This window comes from Lodderomyces elongisporus, chromosome 2 (assembly GCF_030384665.1).
Source record: "Lodderomyces elongisporus chromosome 2, complete sequence".
In the NCBI taxonomy this organism is placed as follows: Eukaryota; Fungi; Ascomycota; class Pichiomycetes; order Serinales; family Debaryomycetaceae; genus Lodderomyces; species Lodderomyces elongisporus.
Window position 1 is genome coordinate 1,124,859 of NC_083674.1, and position 16,308 is coordinate 1,141,166.

A 16,308-nucleotide genomic window follows, 5' to 3' on the forward strand; every position below is an offset into this window, starting at 1 on the left:
AAAAAAAGATAAAAAATTAAAAAAAAAATTAAAAAAGAAAGAGGAAAAAAAAGAGGGGCGGAGAGATAACTGTGGCGGTCATTTCTCTTCAATCGATGATCGATTACAATTACCTGCCTCAGAAGCAGCCAATTATTATTGTTATATCACCACCTCCGCCACCACCGTTTTGATTACCCTATTCTTTTTTTCATCTACTCATTCCAATAGAGCTAAAATCATAATCAGCAACAACATTTACACCTTTGTTTATCTTTGCTTTTCTTCTCTCTTTCTCTCTTTTTCTCTCTTTTTCTCTCTTTTTCTCTTTTACATTTTTTTTTTTTTGGTACAGAATAAGTGTGGTTCCACATATCTCCGCTTGACGAGGTTAAATATACTTTTTAGAGCCGTATGTACACAATAACTAAAACACACTAACAACTGACACACAAATACATTTTTTACTAATGCATTAAAGAGCAGAACCCATATTTATCATAGATATCTTAAATTGGTTTAGAAAGAATTTCTATCTAGAGCCAAGTTAGACTTTTTTTCTAAAAAATATCTGCCTGTATTGCCATTAGCAAACACAGCAAACACATATATCTATATATCTATATATATATATACATAAATGTTTTTGCGTCAAAACTTTCTTAGCGGAAAATAATTGTAATATTATGAGAGTGGTTAAAGTTACTCGATTAGGGCAATAACCGACAAAATGTGTAGTTTTTTTTTTCCCCTTCCAAATTTCAAATTTCTTTGCCCATCGGTGCCGCCACTCTTTTCTTTTTTTTTTTTTTTCCTTTTTCTTTTTTAATTTCTTTTTTTTCTTCTGTTTGCACTATCGGTCCCATAGCCGGAGTAATAAAGTTCCGATTTCACTATATCACGTGACTCTTTATGGCCTTTAATTTTAACATCACCTGAAACAACTAATAGGTCAACATGGCAAAACGGCAACTCTGTTAATTTTTACTAATTTTAGTTTTTTTCTTCTTTGGCCAGAATAGAAATATATAGATATACTGGTAGCTAATATGTTAATTTATAATTCTATTATCACCAACCAATCTATAAAGTATTTATTTGTAGTTTATTGAATCATTTTTTTTTTTTTACATTCTTTTTGATTTCAAAGTTTATGCTACACTTTTGTCTCAGTTATTATTTTTTTATTTCTTTTCCTTTTTTTTATTTATTTTTTTTTCTCTTTTTTGATTTTATTCAATTTCCTTTCGAGATTCTATAGTTGAAGTGTTGAAGTATAAACTGCAAATATGCTTCAAAATCTCCAACTAGCATGGTTTCAACACATTTAATCATTGTACCATGTCATGGCATCTGGAAAGGAAGAAACCCACGTGACAGAGACAATTGGCACTTGGCTCCATTTCAAATTGAAGGAAATGACCATATATGTTTTATCGAGCATCTTTCCACAGCATACCTGGAACTCGAGGCCGATCCTGCCGCATTCATGATTATTTCTGGAGGTGAAACTAAACGAGAGGCTGGTGAAATAGCAGAAGCAACTACATATCACCAACTACTAAATGATCTTTCTCTAATCGATTCTAATAAAGATACAAAGACGAATAAAGATTTGGTTGGAGGTGAATTTAAAAGTATACAGAGTAGAATTGCCACAGAGGTTTATGCACGGGATTCTTTTGAAAATGTCTTGTTCTCCATGTGCCGTTTTTACGAGCTTCACAAGAGGTATCCTACTAAAATCACCATAACCGGATTTGAATTCAAGTCGTACAGATTTACCCAGTTGCACTTACTTCAGGCACTAGCTTTCAACTTGGATAATGTTGTGTACTTGGGGAATCAACCAAACCCAAGCCATCTCAGTACAGAGGCAAAGCAAAAGTATTTCAAAGAATTGGACCACAGCGAAAAACAACATGCAGCCAATGTATTTGCACAGGATTGGTATGGCATTGGCCCAAACTTGAAGAGTAAGAAACTAAAGCGCAACCCATTTGCAAAAAAACATTCTTACGCAATAACAAATCCCTATATTACCAACTTTTTAAATGAGATTGCAGATGATGTAAAAAAACCCAAACTGAACCAAGAAATTAAACGGATATTGCTACAAAGTGCACCATGGACAATTGAAAGAATCACGCAAAGCACCCAATTGCATCAAGAGTAATAGAAAATAGAGTCCAAAAAAATAAATCATTCCAAAAAAATAACACATATCAAACAAGTTGCTCTAACTTTTTTTCTTATACTTAAATACATACAGTTTATTTATTGGTTTTTGAATTTTACTCTCTTCACTTACTCTTCTCTTCTTTACACCTTCTCAGGGTTCTTCCTCTTTAGGAGAAAAAAGAAAACAAATTTCAAACCTTTTGCTTCTTCAAACGTCTTCTTGCTTGCACAGCTTGACTCAATTTAGTCAACAACTCAACTGTAGTGTCCCAGCCAACACATCCATCTGTGATTGAGACTCCGTATTTCAAAACCTCCTTGTTTTGGCCAGCTGGTGGCATCGACTGTTTACCTTCATTCAAATGACTTTCAATCATCACACCAATGATAGCATCTTCACCATTACTGATCTGCTCAGCAACTTCATTCAACACCTTCGGCTGATTCCTATAATCCTTTTGTGAGTTATCATGCGAGCAATCAACCATGAGCTTGATGTTTGGATCAGTCGACTTGCTGATTGCCTCCTTGGCAGCTTTAACTGACTCCACGTCGTAGTTTGTAATCTTTTTACCACCTCTCAAGATAATAAAGCATGCATCATTACCCCTTGTAGTGGTAATGGCTGCAGTACCATTCTTTGTCACACCCATGAAATGGTGACCTTTCGATGCTGCTTGCACTGCATCCAATGCAACGGTTAAACCACCATCGGTACCATTTTTGAATCCAATAGGGAATGACAAACCAGATGCCAACTCTCTGTGCAACTGCGACTCAGTGGTTCTGGCACCAATAGCACCGAAACTAAGGAAATCTGAAAAGTATTGTGGTGAAATAGTGTCCAACATCTCGGATCCAATAGGTAAACCCAACAGGGTCAAGTCTGAATACAACTGACGGGAAATTCTTAATCCACGGTTGATGTCAAATGAATTGTCCACATCGGGGTCATTAATCAAACCTTTCCAGCCAACAGTTGTTCTAGGCTTCTCCAAATATGCTCTCATAACAATACACAAATCATCTTTCAACTCCTCACTAAGCTTCTTTAAACGAGAAGCGTATTCCAAAGCGGCTTTGGTATCGTGAATCGAACATGGGCCAACAATGACTAAACAACGGTCATCTTTACCCTTGAGGATCTGGCCCGACTCGTAACGGCCTCTAATCACCACATCCAATGACTCTGCGCTAGCTCTGATTTCGTGCTGCAAAAGTGCAGGCGATATTAATGGATCGTATCCCAAAATCCTGGTGTCGTCGTATTCGGAAGGAATTGGAGTCTTACTCATAATATATGAGTCGTTAAAATATTAAGAAAGAATATATAAAGAAAAAGGGTTGGTAGGCTGTAGAAGAACCGATAGAACCAAAAATTTGCCAAAAAAAAAAAATGAAAATGAAGATAAAAATTCAAAAGTAAAAGAAATAGATGAAGATGTAGTTGGGTCCTCTTCTTTTTTTTTTGTTTTTTCTTTTCCACTGGTTCCTTGTTTCGTTGCACCTGTTGGTTTGAGATGCAAAAGTGAAAAAAAAAAAATCGGCAGAAAAAATTTGAACGAAAAAAAAAAAAAAAAAACTTTTTTTGGAAAATTTGGAAACTCAGAAATTGTAGTTGCTTTTTGTACTCCGAAGAATTATATTGTGCATATACAGGTGCAATGAGTCAGTGGAGGTTTGCACGAGGTTATGACTAATTCGCTTAAATAATTTTTTTAAAACAAGACCAGTGGTATAGTCTGTTTTTACCCAGTGTGTTTCCAATATTTGCCATCTTGTTACATTTGATGACACATTTATGTAGATTAAAGGGAAACTCCACTTTTAATTCATACCAAAGGACATGATGAGATGTAGAATGAAAACAAAATAATAAATTTCATCAAAAAAAAAAAGAAAAAAAAAAGAGAAAAGAACAGAAGTCAAGGACAGAGAGATTTCAATGTCACCTGAAGTCATCTAGATTCTTTGGAGATGATTGTTTCGAATAATATACAAAGAAAGAATCTGCCCCAGAAAAATTATAAATAATGTCAATAATAATAATAATAATAATAATAATAATAATAGTAGTAGTAGTAGTAGTAATGAAAGTAACAATAATAATACTAGTTGTGGATAGCTAATGAGAAAACAGAAACGAAGACGAAAAAATGGGGGGGGGGGGGGGGGGGAGAGTGGTGGGGCGAGAAGAGGGCAGCGATGAGGAGGGAGGGAAAAAGGCGGGACGAGAGCAGGTAAAGGAAAAGACACACTCGACTACTCCAAGTGAGTTTATAGGTAGTTGATGCAACACATGTAGTGTTCTATCAAAGTATGATGTATGTGCTAAAAAAAAATATAACTGGGGAAATAATCTTCCAGTATATTTTGATGTTTCACGTAAATATATTTACACATTGTCTACTTGCTCCTCCTCCTCCTCCTCCTTATCTCACCCCCCCTCACCTCCCATGTGGGTATAAAGCTGAATCGCTATTAATGAACCGGAATCGTCAGAAGAGAGAGAAAATGCAAAGAGAATAAATTATCAATGACGTCTTTCCTTTCGGCAACAAAAATTCGTTGTCTCGACATTTTGTTCCATTCCTTTTTTTTTTTAAGTACTCTTGCCGCAATATAGTGTAAAGCAGATCGTAGATTGCCTAATATGGTAGTGAGTGTGAATCTATATACTCAGGTGTTATTTTCTATATCCATGGTTTCTGCTCTCTTTCAATTGAATTTGTAAACAATGTCGATCTCACGAAACCTATTTTCCATTTGAATTGATGTATATCTGTATATATTCATAGAGAAATATATATATATACTTCTCTATGGCTTCCCATCCTTGCATCTTTTCAAATCTGACATCATTCAAGAAAACTAACAAAACTATCTATTGATAATTCTATACTAGCACCAAAAACACGTCAAGCCTTGAGTACGGGGCAAAGTTATATATCTATCTAATTTTTTTTTCTCCAATGATTATCGATTTTATCAACACAAGAAAGATATTCATATCTTTCTTTACATTTGGTCTACTAAACAATATTCTCTATGTCATTATCCTATCAGCAGCAATTGATCTCGTGGGCTCTGCAACGCCCAAGGCAACTGTACTTTTGGCAGATGTTGTCCCGTCGTTTGCATTCAAGTTAACTGCACCCTTTTTCATCCATATGATTTCGTACAGAACGCGAATATGGTCATTGGTTTGTTTGTCCAGCGGAGGGATGCTTTTAATCTCATTAAGCTCACCCCTGGCTATTGCAGTCAAGATATTGGGGATTATGCTTGCATCGTTTTCATCTGGTATGGGCGAAGTCAGTTTCTTGCAACTAACGCATTATTATGGCGAAGAAGCCATTGGCGGATTCTCCAGTGGCACTGGTGGTGCTGGATTATTTGGCAGTTTTTTGTTTATGCTCATGACCAACATTCTTGGAATGCCCGCGTGGCTTGTATTGTTGGTGTTTGCAATGACACCAGCAGGGTTTATCTTGACCTATTTTACCTTTTTGCCCCAGCCTGATTCGGACCAGTATCAAGAACTCCAATCATCCATAGATGATTTTGAAAATGATGGAACAGAAATAAGAGCTGGTGAAGCAGGAACTGAATACGACGTGGCGCAAGCGGCTCTTGATTTACAAAGCAATGATTTGAAATTTTCATCTGCAGCATCATTGATGTCGCATATTACTTATACATTTGAGAGAATAAAGCCATTGATTATTCCCTTTATGGTCCCATTAACCACCGTGTACTTTTCAGAATATGTTATTAATCAAGGTATCTCACCTACACTTTTATTTCCGTTGGAAACATTGCCACATTGGTTATTTTCCAGCTATCGAGACATTTACGTCGTTTATGGATTCCTTTACCAATTGGGAGTTTTAATTTCCCGCTCATCTGCCACTTTTGGAATTCGAATTCGACGCTTATATTTGTTATCCCTATTGCAGGGCATCAATGTTATGATTACTATATTGCAATCGCTTTACGATTTGCCCTTTTATAGTATATGGCCATTGTTAATGCTCATACTCTACGAAGGTTTACTAGGAGGCTTTGCATATGTCAATACGTTTATTTCTGTTGGCGAGCAGGTCCCTAGGGCGCAGAGAGAGTTTAGTATGGGGAGCGTAAGTATTAGCGATAGCTTGGGTATTGTGCTAGCCGGATTAGTCAATTGGTGGTTGGAGACCAAGTTGTGCAATTTGCAAGTCGATAGAGGAAGAGACTGGTGTTTAAAAGGCGGATCAGTATAGGCAGATTCTGTTGCGGTTTAATTTATTTGGATGGTTGTGTTTGATTGTTGTTTTTTCTTTTCTTTTTGGTTGGAAGGCCAAATGTATTATACTTGATCGAGTATGAGTTGCAACTTGGTATCACATTTGCTTACGTATATTTATATTTATTTTATATTAATCCATATTTATTTAATTCATTTTCTTATTCTATTTTTTATTTTTTTTATTTTTAACTTTTTTTTGAGTTTTGAGTTTTGAATTTTTGCTGTTATCTCGGTTGGTTGTTTGTTTTTGCGTGTAGATTCTCGATTTCGAAATCATTTTATAGTTACACTCTGAGATTTCCATACATCAAAAGAACTTTGCTAGTGAATTCGATAACCAAGCGAAATCTTTACAAAGAATAATAATGATTGCTACAAGGCCAACTGTTTTCACATCGCGAATATACAATAATCTGCCCCTATCATTCAGTGTTTCCACATTAGCACGCCGCAAGTTTCATGATTTCGCATTTGTCTTTGATATCGACGGAGTGCTTTTCCGAGGCAAGAAGCCCATTCCACAAGCACGCTCGGCTCTTGAGCTACTCAATCGCAAAAAGGTTCCTTACATTCTAATGACCAATGGTGGTGGTATATCTGAAAAAGCCAAGGCTGACGAAGTAACAGAGATTACGAAGTGTTCTTTACCCATATCGCCATTGCAAGTTGTGCAAAGTCACACACCAATGAAGGCACTCACGCGTGATAAAAATTTCCAACGTGTGCTTGTTGTTGGTGGGAAAGGTGACAATGCACGTCATGTTGCATATGACTATGGATTCAAGGATGTGGTGATGCCGATTGATATTGTCAGGGCAAATAGGGCTGTTGCGCCACACTCAATGTACACTGAGGACGATTTTGCCAAATATTCCAGAGATGTGGATTTGAGCAAGCCGGTTGATGCCATCTTGGTGTTTAATGATCCTAGAGACATGTCATCTGACATTCAAATTGTGCAGGATGTGCTTAATTCGCAAAATGGTGAACTCAATGGAGTTAAGCGAAATTTCAAGGATGTCAAGGATAAAAGTAAACCGGCCGTCCCTATTTTGTTTAGTAACAATGATTATGTCTATGCCAATGATTATCCGCTCCCAAGGTTTGGCCAAGGTGCGTTTCGAATTATTACTGAGTCGTTGTACAATCATACAAATAGGTTATCGCCTCTGGAAAACCTTCAGTCGTTGATTATGGGTAAGCCATTTAAATTGCAGTATGATTTTGCACACCACGTGTTAATAGATTGGCGCAGCAGATTAACCAATAACGAGTTGAAAACTGACCTGCAAATATTGCCATTACTTGGCGAGGTACCTGAGTCGAGTCCGTTTAAGAAGATTTATATGGTTGGAGATAATCCTGAGTCAGACATAAAGGGAGCCAACGATCATGGATGGGAGTCAATATTGTTGAGAACTGGTGTGTACAAGGATGAGGACTGGGATTATATAGTTGCCAAGCCCACTGTTGGAGTATTTGACAATGTGGAGGATGCCGTGAAACTGGTGCTTGAGAAAAATGGAGTCAGCACCGATTAGAGAGTGGGTATAGAAAGATATTTATAAAGGAAAAATAGAAACAATTGAAGAGTAAGGTTATTACAAAAGAAGCTTATTAACAAGGTGTTTGTTTCAAAGAAACATAGCAATAGAGATTCAATTTCACGACTGAAGCATTGGTTATGGGGTTGAGATGTATATCCGTGCAAATTGTGAAAAAAACGCATATACATTTACATATATATATATATAGATAGATAGAGAGAAAGGATTAGAAATCTAAAGGATTTCTTTATTTGCTTCAAACTCCAATATTTCAGTACTAGTGGATTTAAATCCTTTATTGTTTTTTGTTTGGTAGTTTTATGGTATTTTTCCATTTTTTTCTTTCCCCTAGTTTCCACTAGTTGTTGAATCAATCACCAACTTCTCTAGTCATACAGAACTCACCCCTCCTTATTAATCCTAGTTACCAACGGATTATGCACCAGCAAGATTAATAAATTTAAGGGCAAACGGAAAGGGGGGAGAAAGGTAAAGAACAACAACAAAGAGTAAAGTGTGATAATCAATTAACCTATGATTTCTTTGACACTATTAGCAATCGTCTATTTTAACACTCGGTTGCATGTAAACACTTTTGTTTTAACTTCTATTTTCTCCTCATATATTTTTTTTGATTAATTAATTAATTGAATAAATCTTCTAATTTTTTTTCGATTATGGGTAATCTTTTTTGCTTGTGATATAGAAAAGTTTCATTGGTTTCAAATGCAAATTATCAACATGCAATCTTATCACATAGCGCATTGTGTATGAGTAGCATTATCGCCTTGTGTTATGACTTGTGCTATTCCTTGTGCTATTCCTTGTGTATTCTATAAGGTTTGTATTGATATTCAGATTTAGATCATCGATCGTCATTGGAGTGCACAATCGGCAATAAAGAAAATAAAAGACCCATATGGAAGAAAATACAAAATGAAGAGCAGTGTCTCTTGTATGCGTACTAGTTGCCACACCTCTGCAAAAGGTGTAATGAATCTACTCCTCTCTACAGTAACAAAAAATGGTATAGAAGAAGAATTGGTGGATTTCTATATACTTGAAGAAAAAAAAAAAACCTCAAATTTTATAAAAGGGAACAACGTATACAGAATTAGAGAAAGAAAAAAGAAAATAAACAATAAAAGTAGCACACAAACTAAGTAAAGTATGATTGTAGAAGACAATCTCTCTCTCTCTCTCTCTCTTTTTTTTTTCTTACTTTCTTCGTTATGACTTGGCCAGGGTAGGTCGATTGTATCAGGTATGGCGTGTAATGTTAAACTTTTAGGGTTAGGAAAAAAAAAGAGAGATTTTCTTGATAGTTTCACAGTGGTCGGGAGAATACTTTACCTGAAAGGATGCTTATTGTTCCAACAGCACTGCCAACAAAATTACACTTATAAAGTAAAGAATTAAAAAAAGTAAGTAATATACATATATATATATATATATATTTTTATAGCAAAGCCACAGCATGGCAAAACAAGTGGCTATACATATTTTGCCTTTTACAAAGCAAAGCATGTAAAGAGAAAATGCACAACTGATCTGCGCAACTCTGACGATTGAATAAAAGGATTTGGTTGGTTTGGAGATTTGCCAAGTGAGACGAAGGAAGGTCAAGGCGATAAAGAATTGCTAGGTAGAGAGAGAAAGGGAGAGATCCAAAAGCAAAATAACAAAACAAAACAAAAAAAAAAGAAACAAAGAGGAAAAAGCAACTTAGGATAAGGTATGGAGCAAAGTTGGTGTTCCTTTTTTTTTTTGGGGCAATACGAGATTGTTAGCCAGATGCATCTAAGATCAATATATTGCTTAACCCTAAGAACCATGAAAAGAGAAGAGAAATAAACAAACAAAATAATATTAAAAAAAAAAAAAAGAACAGCAAAGAAAAACAGCAGTTACAAGGTACTTCAATAGGATATGCCGTCACCAATCTTTTGTTTTTTTTTCTTGTGTAGAATGGCAAGATACTTTCGATTCTCTTGTTGGCTGTTTGAATCCGTATAACCTTGTCTTCGGATCAGATAACTTGTGAGAATATCTTTGTCGGCACTAACTCTAAGGTAGCTTTATGTTTTATTATCTCCTGGTATCTTTTTTTTTTTTTGTTTTTTTGTAGTCGTTGTCGTCGTTGTCGGCAGATATTCTAGACCGAAGAGTGGGGGGGGGGGGGGAAAGGAGGCGTGGGTGGGTGGTGGTGGTGTAAGTGAAAGTATGTGAAACGTCGATCTGGCCGAGGCGAGTGGTTTAAGCCGAGAGTAATTTGTGCAGTTTTATTCCCGCTTTTTCTTTCTCTTTTTCTCCTCTGTTTTTATTTTTTTATTTATTTTTGTGTTTATTTTTGTTTTTTGTGTGTTATATAGCATGACAAAAAAAACACAAAACACAAACACAATAAATGTAAAAGTAAAGTAGGATAAACCTCATTTGGATTGTACTTCTATGCACATTTCCGTTATGAGATCTCTGGGTCATTAGTTGCTGCAACATAGCTAAAACCACCTTCTGCCCGGCTGCTGCTTCTGTTTCTGCTTGTGTTCCCTCGTCTGCTGTCTTTCAACTTGTACAAAGCTTCCATCAGGCTTTTCCATGCGCAATATCCGTCTTGTGCATGGAAAAGAAGATGATCAAAGTGAAAATGAAGTTGAATATGAAATTGGAAATTGGAAATTGGAAATTGAGAATAAACAAATACACGAGTTCACGAGTTCACAAAAACGGAATAGAGTACTCATTCGCCACATTCCATAGCATTTAATTCCTTTTCTTCTTCCGTTAATTCGCCACACCCCGCTTCCTCCACTCACCCACACTTACCTACTCACTGACTAACCCACACTTACTTACCATTCCAATTTTTTTCAGTACCAATATTTCATTTCATTCTTCAATTTTGTACTGCATACTTGTTGTCCTAATTAGGGTATGGGTTTCGAGCCACCACATCAACTGAATGTTAGATTGCTGGATGGACAATCTTACCAGAATAAAAAATATAGAAAACAAGAAAATAAGGAAAGAAACAAATAAGGAGACTAAGTTTTCTTATGAGTCCCCCACTCCACCCACGCACCTGAAAATCAGCAGTTTTTTTCTCGAGGTATTTCATGTTCTTTCTCTTGGAATATAGGTCTAGGGCTTAAAATTTAAGTCAAAGGAGGAGAAACGAATAAAAAAAAAAAAGAAAAGAAAGGAAAGGGAACCAAACAAACAGAATAACTAATCGTCAATAGTAAGAGGGTCAATTGTTACTCACTAGAGTAAGAAAAATTCCAACCTATATTGAAACCCTGTTATCGTCTAATGTTTTGTTTTTTTTTTGCCTATTATTATTATTATGCCCGAGATCCATGTGAGATCTGTAGTTAGTTATCAGTTCATACTTGGTTTGTAACAATAGTAGCGGTTTGCTATGATGTGCTGCACAAAGATAAAGAGTGAGAGAGAGTGAGAGAGTGAGAGAGAAATGTTGGGAATTAACAAAGAGAATTGATTTGTAAATAATTGCAAATTCACTATTTGAGTATTCTACTCTTTGTCTTCCTCTAACACTAAAAGTACCACCACCATTACCACCATCACCTTCTCTTTAACTTTCCAGTTTGTGCATAACACTGTTGATTCAAGGATACTTTGGCGATAGAATACTAATCAAAATAAAAAGAAAAAAATTTAAACTAAATATAAAGTAAATAGAGGCAGAACAAGGCAGGGGGTGTGCAGAAGAAGAACACTTTATTTTAGTTCTTCTTTTCCTTCACATTCATATTCCTCTTTTTTTTTTATTTTATTTTTTTTTTGTTCTTTTTCGTCTATGCTTTGTGTGCGTTTAATTCTATTTTGCAATGTTGTTGTTGTTGTTGTTGTTGTTGTTGTTGTTGTTGTTGATGATGATGATGTTGGTGCAAGCGCAAGCCTTGATAATCCTTTTTGTTTTTTTTTTATCTTTCGCCTTGATGAAATCTTTATTGCAAAATTTCATCTTTTTCCTTTTTCAGTTCAATATTCCACTTCTGTGTTTCTTACCTTATTTTTTTAAAATAGTTTAATACTTTTTATAATATATTGTCTCAATTCTTCCATACCACCTAAAATTTTCTTCTCTGAGGATGGACATTGCATATTTCAGCATTATGACAGGCGGTATAGTGAAATGAATTAAAAGTGAGTGAGTGGGGGGGAGGTGCAGTGAGGTGATGAGAAAAAACAGAGGGACAAAAGGTTAATTATCTTGCTATACAAATTCGAATTTTACTCTAATTTGAAATAAAAAAACAGGATAACTTGGAGAATGAAACGAAATTATACTAAATTATACTAAAGCAAACTAAATGAATTGAAAATTAGAACGTTCACTTGGTCACATTTCCGCTGACACTGCAGTCAAGTTTTGATGATAGCCCAGTCCAACTTTCTGTTTCTTGTTGTTGTTGTTGTTGTTGTTGTTGTTGTTTTTCTGTTTCTTTTTTTTTAATTAATTTTAGTATCACTATACTGATTTCTGCTTCTTGGTTATTATTGCAAAGATACTCTTTTTAACATTATTAATTTCTTTAGTTTTTGCTTGCGACTTTCTATTTTCCAAAAAAAAAAAAAAAAAATTCTGCTTTTGTCTTGGTTACAACTATTTGCATTGGATGTCTGCGTTTGTAAACTTATTGTTAACCATCACTAGATTGTCAGATCAATCGATCATTTCCAATAGGAAGATGGAAGGGGTAAAGAGGGGGAAAAGAGGAGATTCTTTTTTTTTTTTTTGCTTTTTAGCAAAGGCGGTTGGCTTTACTGTACTGGTTATGAAAATCTCTTTAGTAATAATGCAGACGCTTTGCTTTATCCTGGTAATACCCGAACTTTTCCAACAACAACAACAACTACTACTACTACTACTACTACTACTACTACTACTACTCTTGCTAATATTACTTCTAATAACAAAGAAACCTTTCTATATCTTTTTGTTTTGTAACTTAACTAACAGATCGTTGCCACATATCTTAGTACCCAAGGTTGCTGGTATGTAAGGTAGGTAGTCAGCTCAACAACTCCACTCTATACAATGTTCTATTTGTTTGTTTGTTTGTTTGTTTGTTTTCTGTTTTCTTTTAATCTTCCTATACCTCCTTATGCCTTACGCCTTACGTGTACTCACTTTGGCATAAGCAACAATATAGTTGCAACGCTATTAAACGCAAAATTTGTGTCTCCATTCTTTATTTCTATTTTTTTTTAATTACTCTCTTCCTCTTTCCCTCTCTATAAATTTAAAACATCGGCTTTATTTTGGGTCTAATGCCCGGTTATATTTAGTTTAAAGTAGAGGCAAAGAGGGGCAAAGATTAGCAACAGTAACAGCAATAGCAATACTGATACTGTTACTGATACTGTTACTGGCACTACCAACTGTACTATTTTTTGTACTCTGCCAATGAGGATTTTAATTGCCTTTGAGAAAAAAAAAAAAGAAAAAAAAATTTCTTATTTTTTTTATTTTCTATTCGGAAGCCAAGACTTTTTAAAATGCTCGACAAAAAAAAAAAGAGAAAAAGAAAACTGTTTTTGTGAAACAAAACAAAATGTAAAAAAATTAAAATAAAAATAAAAATAAAAGATTTTAAAAAATATAAACGAAAATTGAATGGCTGCAACTTTGGCAAAAAAATTTAAAATTAAAAGAAAATACATATATACCAATTAGAAATAGAACATGAACATGAATATCCAGGGAAGAAAAAGAGCAAAAGAGCAAAAGAGCAAAAGGGCAAAAGGGCAAAAGGGCAAAAAAAAATACTTGTTGATATGATTCTTTGACGAGCAGTTCTAGCCAAGTATTGTTTACAGGTTAAGTGACGGTTCTATACCAGACTCTTTAATTTTCGTACTTTATTGTGTGTTATTCATACTTAGTACCTATAAAGAATAATGTTTACATACATGATGATGAAAGAAAAGGAATAAAAGAAAAAGAATAAAAGAAAAAATATCTACTTCATCTTGGACCCGGGTTGCGTGCCCCGATATTGGTGGTCACAATCTAACTAATGTTGCTACTTTACACTATCGATAAGATTGTTTGACTCGTTTCAAAGGGATATGGAGATCGTCTGAGGAAAAACAAAGAAAAACAAAGAAAAGCAAAGAAAAACAAAGAAAACACTGAAAACATTGAAAACGGCTAGTAGGAGGAGTATATGGGTTGCTAGCCCTTTTCCTCTTCACTAACCCTATTCTTTGCCTGGTTCACGCACTCTCGTAACTACTGGGCCCACCACTCTACACCACTCTACACCACTCTACTCGGTCTCCACCTGTGCTTTACCAAAAGACAAACTCAAGCCAAAGTACCTTGTATATCATCGTAGTTTGTTTGTCTTTTTTCTTCTCTTTTTTTGCTCTAGCTACAACGGTGTTTCTCTATACTACAGTTAGAAAGTATCAATAAAAGTAAAATTGACGTTTTTATTCACTATTTAGAAAAGTATTTTAAACACCTAATAGATTCTTATATATAATAGTAGTAATGAGGATAATGATAATAAATATGAATTGAAGAGAGCAGTATTTGTATCTAGTTGTAGAATTAACAAAATTATTGATAATGATGATGATAAAGTATAAAAAAAAATGGTTTGGACAAATAGGATACGTCTATGGACGGAGTAAAGGTAAAGAAGCAGAAGTAGTAGTCGTAGTAGACGCATAGGTTGTATTGATCGGGGGTATGATTGGCGGTGGTAATGAGATGTGGTTTCTTGAATTAACCATATACTGTGGTTGTTGTTGTTGTTCTTGTTGTTGCTGCTGTTGGTGGTGGTGGTTAAACTGGTGGTGTTGAAACTGCTGCTGTGATTGTTGTGATTGTTGTGATTGTTGTGATTGCTGTTGTTGTTGTATTGGTGGCATTGGCCTTGTATTCATCTGTGGTGGAAGCATACCGTGAGGCGCAGTATAATATTGAGGTACCAGTATAATTGGTGCTGGTACTGGCGCAAATTGTTGTTGTTGTTGTTGGTGGTGGTGCTGTGGCAATACTCCATTGACATTGTTCAATCCGCTATTGAACAACTTTGACTTGATGCTTTCATTCATCAAGTGTTTCTTTATGCTGATTCTTCTGCCATTCTTACCCTTTGTTACTCTGTTATTCAATACTTCTTCAGCAGCTACGGCAGCACCTTTCCTCTTAACCAACTTTGCGTGAAACAAACCACAAGCATTACACAAGGTACGTACCCCTTTTGGACCACGTCTCCATTCTGGCGTCTCTGTGGTCCCACAACGATGGCAAACATTGATGGATTTATTGACAATTTCTGCAGGAAGATGAAAGACTGGAGTGGCAGAGGCTTGGTGTAAGTGGTACTGTGGAGTGTAGTTGTATTGAGGATACAATGGTTGTTGGTGTTGTTGTTGTGGGTGCTGTTGTTGGTGCTGTTGGTGTTCGTGCTCTTGTGGTAATGGTGGTGCTAATGCATGGGGTGAATGATGGATTGGGTGAAACACGGGACTTACAGATACAGAAGTGTTTCTCGATTGTGGTTGTGAGTTTGGTTGTGGTTGTGGTTGTGGTTGTGGTCTCGGGCTGTACGAATGGTGCGGTTGCTGGTGAGACTGTGCTAGTGTAGATATTGAAGGGATTGTTGGTCCATTGTGAACTCTGGGTGTATTTGTAGTAAAGTGTGGGTTCTGGTGTTCAGATAATGCAGGAGAGTGTACTTTGGACGAGACAGCTATTGGTGCATTAGCAGCATTTGCTGGTGCAACACCTTTAGCAGTAATGGTGTTGTTTCTGTTGTTGGTGTTATTATTGGTGGCTGCAAATGTGTAGTTTGATAAAGGAGTTAGCGTGCTCTGGTGCGGTTGCAATTTACCCAATGGACTTGTTGATGAGTCTGCTGTTGCTTGCACTAGACTTGGCAATACTCTGTCATTGTGATGTTGGTGTGCTATTAAGCTAGTAGCAGAGATGGCGAATGGTGGTCTCTGGGTGAGTTCTTTGATGGATGGTAGTTTTATGGGTGTTGAAGCAGTGGTAGTCATGGCTGTGTGAAATATATTAATTATAATTATTACTATTATTGTGATTATCACAATGCAAAATAGTATGGGTGTGGAACTCAAAAGACAGAACAACAAATAAACAAAAAAACAAACAAACAAAGAACAAGACTCCAAAATCACAAGAGAGGTTGAGGATGGAAGGAGGAAAGGAATTAAAGTTCTTTTATGTCAGTTGATTGATTGAAGAAAAAAAAAAGGAAATCGTAGGATGGCAATTTTTTGAAAATGGAGTTGTTTTTG

General features: G+C 35.7%; 5 protein-coding genes across 5 annotated transcripts; 3 read left to right on the forward strand and 2 right to left on the reverse strand. All coding sequences in view use genetic code 12, as the record gives it.

The window, feature by feature from the left end:
* Positions 1–1,291: 1,291 nt before the first annotated feature.
* On the forward strand, positions 1,292–2,155 carry PVL30_001733 (uncharacterized protein; the record flags this gene model as incomplete). The annotated part of the gene is made up of 1 exon (XM_001526879.2): positions 1,292–2,155. One exon carries the CDS (start codon positions 1,292–1,294, stop codon positions 2,153–2,155), a length of 864 nt encoding a protein of 287 aa, XP_001526929.2.
* Positions 2,156–2,351: 196 nt separating this feature from the next.
* Positions 2,352–3,455, reverse strand: ARO4 (3-deoxy-7-phosphoheptulonate synthase; the record flags this gene model as incomplete). Its single annotated transcript, XM_001526880.2, has 1 exon — positions 2,352–3,455. One exon carries the CDS (start codon positions 3,453–3,455, stop codon positions 2,352–2,354), a length of 1,104 nt encoding a protein of 367 aa, XP_001526930.2.
* Positions 3,456–5,132: 1,677 nt separating this feature from the next.
* On the forward strand, positions 5,133–6,425 carry BTN1 (battenin CLN3 protein; the record flags this gene model as incomplete). The annotated part of the gene is made up of 1 exon (XM_001526881.2): positions 5,133–6,425. The coding sequence occupies one exon, from the start codon at positions 5,133–5,135 to the stop codon at positions 6,423–6,425; it is 1,293 nt and encodes a 430-aa protein (XP_001526931.2).
* Positions 6,426–6,455: 30 nt separating this feature from the next.
* Positions 6,456–7,992, forward strand: PVL30_001736 (uncharacterized protein; the record flags this gene model as incomplete). Its single annotated transcript, XM_001526882.2, has 2 exons — positions 6,456–6,461; positions 6,736–7,992. The coding sequence occupies 2 exons, from the start codon at positions 6,456–6,458 to the stop codon at positions 7,990–7,992; spliced, it is 1,263 nt and encodes a 420-aa protein (XP_001526932.2).
* Positions 7,993–14,655: 6,663 nt separating this feature from the next.
* PVL30_001737 (uncharacterized protein) lies at positions 14,656–16,047 on the reverse strand (the record flags this gene model as incomplete). Its single annotated transcript, XM_001526883.2, has 1 exon — positions 14,656–16,047. One exon carries the CDS (start codon positions 16,045–16,047, stop codon positions 14,656–14,658), a length of 1,392 nt encoding a protein of 463 aa, XP_001526933.2.
* Positions 16,048–16,308: the final 261 nt, after the last annotated feature.